Source organism: Neopsephotus bourkii, unplaced genomic scaffold (genome assembly GCF_033783945.1).
Source record: "Neopsephotus bourkii isolate Nb327-2 ecotype Australia unplaced genomic scaffold, CSIRO-AGI_Nbou_v1 NB_838, whole genome shotgun sequence".
Lineage (NCBI taxonomy): Eukaryota > Metazoa > Chordata > Aves > Psittaciformes > Psittacidae > Neopsephotus > Neopsephotus bourkii.
This window is the reverse complement of record NW_026901334.1, coordinates 784,726-795,377: the sequence shown is the minus strand read 5'-3', so window position 1 is coordinate 795,377 and position 10,652 is coordinate 784,726. Positions and strand designations below refer to the sequence as shown.

Genomic DNA, 10,652 nt, shown 5'->3' with positions numbered 1-10,652 from the left:
GGGCACAGCATGATTTCCTGTAACCCTACATCACCTCTATTTTACTGTAGAAACCTCAGGAAATAACAGAAACTCACCGTGACTTAGCAAGGTTTGTGTGGAAATGTCTATTCCACCCTGCAAGGCTGTGCTAGAGCAACAGGAAGGTTTGATCCTCGCCTTTTGATCACTGATCCAGGCAGTTACTTCACGTACTACTTCTTAAGACATCTTTAATAAGAACTAATACGATTTCAGAGCAATATAGCAGATCTGAAATTCAAAGGTAAGCTTTGTGTGCATGTGAATTCCAACTGACTTTGTATGAGCAGCTTCTTCCCTCTAGGGCGATGCCTCAGATTACCTCAAAACCAAGTATTAAGCTGCAAAAGAGTGGAAGTTGGAGATTCCTTTCCCATGATCTCCAGCATTAGCCTCATCCTGCAATAATGGGAGAGGAATTTGTAGGAAAGGATCAGGGCTCAGGATGGGAAACAAAGGTTTAAAGGAAGCTTCAGGAAGATGCTAACTTTAAGAAGCAAACAGCAAAGTGGTGATTGAAAAGACAAAGGGGTTTAGAACCACTATTGAGCAATCACGGTTCTCCCGAAGGAGCAAGGCCTGGACCTTGCAAGCTCAGTTCTTCATTTTGGGAAGGGTGCAAGGGCAAACCTCCTGCATGGTTAACAGAGAGGAAGGAAAAGACCACGCTCTTCTTCATCAGGCTCAGCTCCTCTCGGCTCAGTTTTAGCAGCCAGCTTTACCCATGAGATCTGGGAGCCACCTTCTCCTGCAGTACACAAGACTTTAAACTTAGAAATGAAGAGACTTCAACCCCCCAGAAAGTGTCATTCTGAAGTGCTCAACAGCCTTTAATTCATTATGAACCTAGAGGCAGAAGGAAAAAATATGCAAAAAATACATCACATCCTTTATCTAGGGGAAGGGGGGAAAAAAAATCATCTTTATAGCACATAATCAGACACTTACAAATATATTTCACTGGAGGAAGGGGAGGAATGTGCATTTCCTCTTTCCTTTTCAATAGTCTGATGCACAGAGGCCATCAATACGGCCTTTATAGAGAATCTGCACAAGTCATTCCTAAAGCAAAGAGAAGGACTGAAAAATCAACAAAAAGGGAGCACCCTTGCACCAAGGAAGGGCTTTCTACAGTTCCAGGGTCACGTTTCAACAGAATCTGAATATGGGGTGAGGAAACACACTTGGGTTTTTTACAATATAAATAGTTAGTTTTAAAAGGTACTACATATGAATACAGCAATGGTGCTATTGCAGTCAGGACTTCAACATGCAGAGGCAATTCCCCACTGCTCCCAACCACTCGTCCCAGCCCACCCTTCCCCTCCCCACCTCCAAAACCAAATCCTCTGCTGCTTAAAACTCTCTTTCCATTGTTTTAACTATTTCTCTTGCGGCCTGGCGACATTCTGATTCCTTTATACAAGCAAAGTTCTCCACTGCATCATGTCATCACGGACAGGAACCAGCTCTGCAGGAGCAACACCCGAGGCTTGGAAGAACCTTGCCTGTTTTGGAACCGTTCATTGGTCTCAGTTTGGTTTTATTCCTGGACACAGCTATTGCAAACGTCCAAAAGTCAGGTACTCAAAAAGAACCCGTTTCAAACAGCTCACAAACCCCCCGCAGGAAAGAACCCATAGCAGAGGCAGGAAGAAACCAAGGGAATTCCAAGTCTCTTCTCAAGAGAGAGCAAAAACCAAAAGAAAATGTAAAGAAATGGCTTGATTCTATCTCCACTCCTTCACTAGGACAGTTTAATACCCATCGAGTCTCTTAAAATGCTAATCTACCATCTGCCATCCCACAAATCCTTCCCACTTATTCCCTTTAAGATCCAGCTCTAGCATTGTTTAAAACCCTCTCCACCAAGAGATGACCACCTTGAGAAGGGGCCTAAAATAAAATCAAAACATGGTAATAACATTGTCTCTTTCTGTCCAGTAATGGCAGGGAATTAAGTGGAAAAGATGTGCAGCATCCTGCCTAGCTCTTGCTATGCCACATCCCCTTCCCAACCCAGTGCTAGGGCTTCCTTTTTCTTCCCCTCTGAACTGACAAGAGGCTCACCAAAGAGAGTGGAAGACTTTCCAGTGACTTCAACAGGGTTTTGGCTCAGGCTCTTTTACAGAGCACTGCTCCATAACAGCTCTTTGACTGGAGGTGAATTTCAAGTGTTCAAGTGGGAGCTGCTCACTCAATACTTCAGATCTGGTTTTGCCTTTAATGCTCGCTCAATTCTCAGTGAACTGAGTCCAATCGAATGCAGGGTTTGCATTCCTCTTCCCCAGGAGTCATTCAAGGGCTCAGTCTTTACTTCAGGAAAGGAGGTCACACCAATCAAAGACATTTGGGGAATTTCTTCTTTAATAGAATAAAAGAAAAACCATACAAACACCTCCCAGGCTTCTGTCATGGAATGATTCTCACACTGTGAGGAGCACAACTCAAAAATAATAATAATAATAATAATTAAAAAATAAAATAAAATAAAAATTAGGAGACAAAGAAAAGAAAAAGGTTCCTATGGGAGACATGCCTACCAGAGAGCTAGAGCAACCCCTCGCTGCTCTAGCCTACCGCTGGGGAAGGGGGATGGCTCATAAAGGAACTAACACAAGCAGCAGCAACAAAACACTTGCCAAAACGGAGTGGCATACCGGAACTGAAAGCCATGCTGATTTTTAACTAGAAAGCAACTGTGATGGCAAAGATGGGGCAGGAAGATGACAAGAATGACCAGAACTTGGCCATTTCTTCCCCCAAGTCCCTTCCCGGTGACAGGGTAGAAACACGCACATCTATCACAGGTCTTTAAGAGAACTAATGGTAAGAAACACCCCAGTGATGAAACATTTCTTTGCCCATCTTCCCCAGCTTACAAAGAAGATAGTGTTTCTTTACAAAAAGAAAAAGAACCCAGGACTTCCCAGGACATCTGCTCTTGCCCTCTCTCTCCCCACTCTATTTGTCACATTTCAGATGGGGGGAGAGGAGAGGATTTTGTTTCTGTTTTAAAGCCATAATCTAGAAAAACGTTTTTGTATTTCTTTCTCTTTTTTTTGGAAACTTTTCGTTTTCCTATTTTTGATTAATTTTTTTTAATAATGCTCATTCATAGAAAACTTCACAAAGGTGACGTCTATGTACAGGAAACGTGATTCCAAAGGCTGCTTCAGTAGTCAGTGTAATAGCACCTTGAAAGACAAAAGAGTTTGACATAGTGTAAAAAGTCACTCTGTTAAATGTTAACCCTTTCCAAGCCTCAGAAAAAGGAGCGAGTCCCAAAGGCCCCTTAGGACAAAGCTCTTTCAAAGTCTCCAAGTGCTGTCTAAAGGTTTCTCAAGCTCCCTACTCCCATTGGTCAGCACTGTCTGGCAAAGTAGAGGTAGTGTGCAGCCAGACCAGGGTTTCTTTACAGTCCAAACCAAGAGGAGACGAAAGAGATTCACAGCAGGCTATTGCACAAGCTTGGTCTTCGATTCCACAGTTTCCTGGTTATTTATCCACAGACTTGAAAAGGGTTAATTGAACAACTTTTATTAAAACTGGTTAAAACATGTTGCTCGGAGTTCCCGGCTGATACTGTGTCTGCAAGAGGCTCTCCATGAAGGCCAAGTAATCTGGGTTTTGTCCGTATTCGTCTGGATTCCGTGAATTCCCCAGCCGGGGACGTTTGGCTGCTCTCACTTCATCTCCCGAAAACACATCTTCCTGAGGGGCCCCAGTGCTGAGGGACTGCAGGAGACACAGAAGGACAAGGGTTAGGGGCACAGAAGGAAAACAGGGAGCGAGGTGGTGCAAACGCTGGAGCACGCCTGTGTCCCAAGACAACAGGGGCAGCAAGGTTTGCTTCTGTATTTCTGTAGAACAAGTGACCTCCAAAATGTGCTGAAATTACAAATTCTCGGCTTCTGAAACCAAACTGGAAAGAGAAACCTGCAAGTTGCTTTCTTTTTGTTTCACAGCATCTTTCACTTCAGCTCCTGCCTTACCAATTCTCTGTTTACTCTTATCCTCCTCTGCCTCTTCAGGTTATTCACTCTTAGTACAAGGCACAGAAGAAATTGGGGCTTCCCTAATGCCTTTAAAAACCAAAAGGCCCAAAGAGAGCTTTTGGGGATCACTGTACAAATAACTGGTTCTGCTCATCCTGCTCCTCCACTCTCAAACAAGATGCATTTCTTGGTAGAAATTATTATCTCCTATTGCTTTGTTCCTTTGTTCTGCTGTACTACATTAAAACACTGCGAGTATCACGTCCACAGAGCATAGCTTAACACTCCTGGCAGCAGAAAGTACATGAGAAAAGCCTCAGCTTTCAATCAAGCTTGAAACTTCTTATTCACTTTCCAGCTTGCCTTCCTTTCCCTGGAACTGTTATAAAACCTGATGCTCCACTGCACAGATTATGTTTCTTTCCAAATCCTGTGTTTCAGGGCTCCAATCTGTTGTCTTTATTATCAGACAAGCTGAAATAAAATGGAACATTGTGCACATCTTAGAAATTAATTCTAAGGTGCTTCTTGGCCACCAGGAGTCTTTCAAGAATAACAAAGTAAATTATTAACATCACCTCTCAGATCTCTGCCATGAGGTCCTACTGAGATAAGCAACCTCAAACTAGATGGAGAAGCCATCCAGAGCTACATTACAGAAAACATGCTACAAGTACTTTGGGGTAAAACCCTTGAAGAGTTTATGAATGAGCATCCCAAGCTGCCTCCAAATTGTCACCAGTCCTTCCACACAACTGCCTCTCACCAGGCCATTTTTACCATGTGCATCTCACACTTCTGCCAGTGGCCAAGGATTCAAAGCGAATCACTGGTTTAACTTGGCACAGCAATTCAGACATTCCTAAGGGAAGGCTGGAGCATCCTCTTGTCATCTTGTAAAAGACAGAAGCCCAGCTCCTTACCACAGGTTAACTCTGTGGATCCATCCCTGTCCTGCAGCAGCTGACATGATGGACATTCAGAATGAACAAGAAAACTGTCTATTTTCCATTTGTATAAAACCCAGTTTCATCATTTGTTTAGATGAGATGGCTTTAAAGGTTAAAGCACCAGGTTTGAAAACACCCGGCAAGTCTGAAACCAAGAAAGCTATGAAATAACTCCCTATTTTCTAGGCTCAATAATTCCACTATATGCGGTTAAAGACAGCCTAATCTTTGAGATTAAGAGCTTCATAGGTAAGAGCTACGTTCTGAATCTCCTGCTTGGTGAGAAATGGGAGTTTGGTGCCATGCTGCTAATCAGTTCTCCAGAAACCACTTAGCTATAGACCCATTCACCTCACTTCTGATGAAAGGCAGTATTCAGCCAGAATGGCAGTCCATAAAACTAAATTCATATGGTGTAAAGTGATCCGAGCATAATCTCTTAACCAGAGAAAACAAAACTCAGCCCTGAACATGCAAAAGGGAAAATCATTTAAATGCTTCTCAAGCATTTCCAAAGCTTTCTATTTGGTGAATGACAAATGGTTTTACAGCCACAGCAACTGGAGGCTGCTTTCACCTAATGTCTATACAACATGCTCAGAAAACATGACCGAGGGCTGCAAGCCACAGCCTCTTTACTGCTTCTGTCACTCTGATACCCACCAGGCGAGACTTCACTCTCTTGGGAAGCTCTTCCTCCAAGGTGTAGATATCACCACGCTTAACCATTAGTTGGGAGCCGTCTTCAAACTCAACCTGTAGAGGAGGCAGAGGATGAAGTAAGAACTTGGTGTCCACATTTACTGTACTCAAACAGTCCATTCCCAGACAATGATAGTCCCTTCATGGGAATACCAAGGAAGCATCAGGGGCCAGCTCCCATGGCTGATTCCCTGGTTCTCGGCACTGCATGTCTCTAGGACTGCTGTAGAATGAGCATCCCTAAGCTGTGTTAAGGATGCTGAACCCCACAAGTGCTGGTTTCAGTGCTGCTAGACACCCCTGTTTTATCCAGCACAAGCTGTGTCATCCAGTGCTCCTGTGGGTCCCAAAATGCCTTTACTACACCTCTGCTCCCCACTCCCAGTCAGAGCACTGCAGATTTCTACTGATTTTTGATTCAAAGCCTGAAAAAAGTTCCCTGACAATAAAAGGGAGCTCTGTATCCAGGCCAATATGGTGATAAGCATTTCTTTCATCTCAAACAAAGCATTTTCACACGTCACAAGGAAACAACTCCAGCTACTAAAATTCACTTGTATTTTAACAAGAAATAGAAAGCCAGGTACAAAAAACCAGTGGTAACTCCTCACATCAAACCTTTTTGCTAAGCACTGATTATCTCATGAATTATGCATCTGATCTTCCAGCAATGTTTATTCATGAAATCGTGCACATAAAAATGTTAAAACTATTAAAAGTTTTTAAGAGATTATGATTTCCTTTGCTCAAGAATGACTACCATCTTCTGGCTAATGCAGGAGGACAAACACCACAGTTTAACTGGGGATGTCAGGTTCAGAATAGACCAATTCATAAAGAAGAAAGCATCTGTGCTCTGAACAGCTCCTCCTGCCCTGCCCAGGTCTTGCAGCTCCTCAGTTGTGCAAGCTCAGTGTGCAGCAAACAGCGGCTGGGGAAACCACGCAGGTGGGAGAACAGGCTTGGAAAGGTGAGCTCTGCTGAGCCAGCTTCAGATGTTACTGGTCCCATTCACGCTCTGGTTTTACCAGAGCAGAGTCAGAAGGGAGCTGAGGCAGACTGCTGCCTGCCATTTCCTCTACACCAGCTCAGCTCCTAGTAGAAAGGCAAGATTTGCTACTGAAGGCAGTGCCATCTTCAACTATCACAGAGTGCCTGCACCTTGTTTAAGTTCTAAATTACTGATATGGGTTATACCACTGTTATGAGCACAAATCAGAGCAAGTTACAACTTCCTTCAGAGTAAGACTTTCTGTGTTTTTAAATATAATCCTATTCCAGAACAGCCAAAAGAGATGCACTGTAAGTATTGAAAAAGTACCTACACAGGAAACTAATGTGGAAAGCTACTCAGGCTATTTTCCCCATGGATAAGAGCTTTACTTAAAGCTAACTGTGTGATTTGAAAACCACAGACGACTCATGCATATTTTCCTGTCATCTGGCACTATCTGTGGAATAGCCTATTTCAAATTATTGTACCTTCAAGAAATCAATGACAATTTCCTGTGCTGTGATTAAACTGGAAAGCATGCATAACAATAGATCTTCATGGAACCATATATTGTACTTATTCATAACCAGGGTCACCTTAGATCACATCTTCTCTCAAGCAGTTGACATCCATTGTACACACCAAAAAGACCATTAACTGTCAACATGGATTATTATGCTCTTTGCACACAGATATTAAACACTGTGTAGAAAGGATAGAAACCAGAACCCATTTCAAACAAATAAAAGATATGGGATTTCCTTTGCCTTTTGTCCTGAGGCACTGGACAAAAAAACCTCTTAAGATAACATTAATTTACAAATTTCAACATATATTTTTCAAAAGGATGTGCACAAAGTCGACTTTCCAAATCTGTAATTTTCAGTGCCTTGTACCATTTAAAAAGGATTTAATCAAACAAGGAGGACAAGAAGAGGAGAAAAGAGGACATCTCAGAGTTAGTCACCAGAAATTGGAGCTGCTACTGTGTGCCATGGCTTTTGGTCCCATTCTACCATGCAGTACGTAAGTCCTGGGTTATAGTCTTAATTTATTAGTGTTCTTGCTGCTGTCATTATTATTATCATTCCCAGAAGCCCTACTGTATCTAAACACACAACTAAAAATCTCAGTCTTTGTCTCAAAATAAATGTAACCTGCATCTAGGATAAGAGGTTACTGGTGGATATAGGCACGCAGTACAAGAAACCAGAGAGCCAGTGCTGGCCACCATCAAGCTTCGCACAAGTGTGCAAATGCCTCCCTGGGAATGCAGCAAGTGGGTTCTCTTCCATACTCACCTGGTAAATCTGGCTGATCTGGGCTGCAATAAACTTGGCCTTATAGACAATTCCATCTGTCCACTGCAGTTGAACCAACTCGCCCTCTGGAGGGGGTCCCAACTGGACACAGTCTCTGCTCTAAAGACACAGGGTGAAAGAGGTCAGCCAACAAAGCTCAAGAACTAGGCAAAGCTCATGGAAGTTGCTACATAACACTACAGGGGGTTGGAACTCGATGAGGTTAAGGTGCTTTCCAACCCAAACCATCCTATGGTTCTATATCCACAAAACCAAGCAGGGTAACCTGCTGTTTCACCTGGTGAATCAAAAGCACAACCAGGAAAAGAATGTATGAGTTGACAAGTCAGCCCCTTCTAGACATTCCTTCTACTAAGTGAATTCCCTATTTTGAACCACAAGTGCTTACAAACAATCTGCTTCCCCCATGAATCACGCTTGTCAGTTGAAAAATAAGAGCTTATTCAACCACAAAACAAAGATGCAACTTAAAACAAACATTGCTTTCTGTTAAGTCATCTGCATATAGCAAAATCACATCTTTGTGATGGAACAAAAAAAAACATGAAATGAGAATGTCATAAACAAGAAGAACAGTAATGAAGAGCAGTATGAGGTTTTCTATGCAAGCAGCAACTTCACTTTTTAATTTTAGGGGTTTTTTTAAGTTTTACTTCATTGTTCCACCCCAAAGCACAGAGAAGAGAAATGCACACACTGCACTTTGTACTCATTTAGAATAGTCTCCACAGAGAGCTGCTTACAATAATGCTTTCTGGGTAAACGTTGTCGCTGTATGAGCCATCGTCAAAGTTTACTTCATAGAAAGTCTGTGTGGTCATGCCAATCACTTTACATCTGTAGTAGAGTCCATTCCGGTTCTTTGTGATCACAGTCTGCCCAAGAGTCACTTCCCTTCGAAATGGGATCTGCAGGATAAAGAAAAGGGAATCATCTGTCATTTGCAATCATAAAAGCTGCAGCAAAAATATGGGTGCAGAGAAACTGCTCTACAATCAACCCACCAACCACCAAAAAACCAAACCCCAACCCAGCAGACATACGTTCTGGTTAGCTGCTTTGTGTTTGAAGCAGGTAATGGACACAACGTAGGGCCAGTCATCCGGCTCCATGGGCACGCCGGCTGCGTGCGCGCAGGTGACGTGGAAGGAGGTGGAGCAGTGCTCGTAGGAGCACTGGATGCAGGCACCAGACACTTTCTTCATCCGTTTCCGACAGTACACGCATTTCTGCAAGGAAATACAGGTCAGGGTGATGCCAGCAGCAAGCAGCAGCTTCAACACAATGTATGGCACTGTTACCCTACATGGCAGAAGCCTGTAACATTCCCCTCTTCCACTCTTCATGACCTCTCATTCACTATCACACGCTTGAGATGAACAGGCATTTTACTTGTTAGAATGAACAGCCCATACAAATAAGATCCTGAGGGATATTATATGTCCACGAATCTGACTACGCAGCCATGTAATTCATCTGCTACAAAGAAAGGGTTTCCACATACCAGGAGGAAAGCAGAAACTGATTCTTAGTGCCCATTTCCAGATGAGCATCTCCGAAGCACACCACGCTGGCTTGCACCAGCCACTGCCCTCAGGACTGACCCCTGCTTCCCCCCCAGTCCATCCACTCACCTAAACATAAATGTCCTATAAACATACTGGGATACTATGAATAACAGGCTTTTTTTCTCTCTGCAGCATCTGAGATTAAACAGAGCCTTTCTTCCCCTCTTCCACTCTTCATGGCCTCTCATTCACCTCACTCCCATTAAAGCAGTGCTCAAAGTATGCAACATTACACAATACATGACCTAAATTTTAAGATCCATATGAATTGCTACATCCCATAGGATCAGAAATGTAACATAAGCTGCCTGAGATCACACAGTAAGCCAATACAACCCCCAGAAATACAAGGTCACTCTGCTTCTAGATCTGAGCTATCTTTAAAGCGTACCCTCAAAAATAAGAGTACCACACTATCAACTGTGCAGTGAATTAAAATAATAATGACCACATTTCAGTGTTAGGTTTTATGTTACCATAGCAAAGAGACAAAGCCAAGACAAATAAAAGACCTTCCTTCTCCAAAAAGGATTGCTCTTCCTTGAAAGCAAAACATGCTGAAGAAAAGGGGATGGATTCCTCCCTATTTCTGTGCAGTGTCCCCCCTCCCTGACCAGGGTCTGCCCCACAGGTATCTGAACCGAGTCAAATTCACTTCCTGTGAATTAACTGAAGTCACTAAGTTTACACCAAAGATTCATTCGGCTTTTTTACTTACACTAACAAAAGGCAGGAAATTCAAAGGCAGAGCCCCAGTGCTGCCAGAGCGTGGGGTTTAGTATTTAATAAGCTGTGCCTTTATCGCTCTGTAAACCCTCTTCAAAACCCAGATAAGCACCACAGCAAAGTGCACAGCAGGAACACGGCACTGAAAGCAAGTCAATAGCAATGAGGTCTCATTATTAAACTGTCAATACCTAATTCTCCTGCCGGCAGGGACAACTGCTGATCTACAGTGTGCTCAATACTGCCTCACAAGGGAACATTAACCCTCCAGTATCAGGAATCTGCCTTTACTGATGCAAACAGGATTCTTCCAAGCCAGAAGGATTAGCATGCATCTCATGACACCCCAGTGGCAAGAAAAACTCCTTATA

General features: G+C 43.1%; 1 protein-coding gene across 3 annotated transcripts in view; it reads right to left on the bottom strand.

Moving 5' to 3' along the window:
- Positions 1–2,366: 2,366 nt before the first annotated feature.
- The window catches only part of KDM4B (lysine demethylase 4B), an 89,199-nt gene continuing 80,913 nt past the window's right edge, over positions 2,367–10,652 (bottom strand). For all 3 annotated transcript variants that reach the window (XM_061355851.1, XM_061355848.1, XM_061355850.1), the window contains 5 exons: positions 9,031–9,216; positions 8,731–8,895; positions 7,967–8,086; positions 5,633–5,725; positions 2,367–3,759 (listed from right to left, as the gene is read on the bottom strand). In XM_061355851.1, the coding sequence (XP_061211835.1) occupies positions 3,574–3,759; positions 5,633–5,725; positions 7,967–8,086; positions 8,731–8,895; positions 9,031–9,216 (750 nt within the window). In that variant the 3' untranslated portion in view covers positions 2,367–3,573. The remainder of the gene's footprint in view (positions 3,760–5,632; positions 5,726–7,966; positions 8,087–8,730; positions 8,896–9,030; positions 9,217–10,652) is intronic.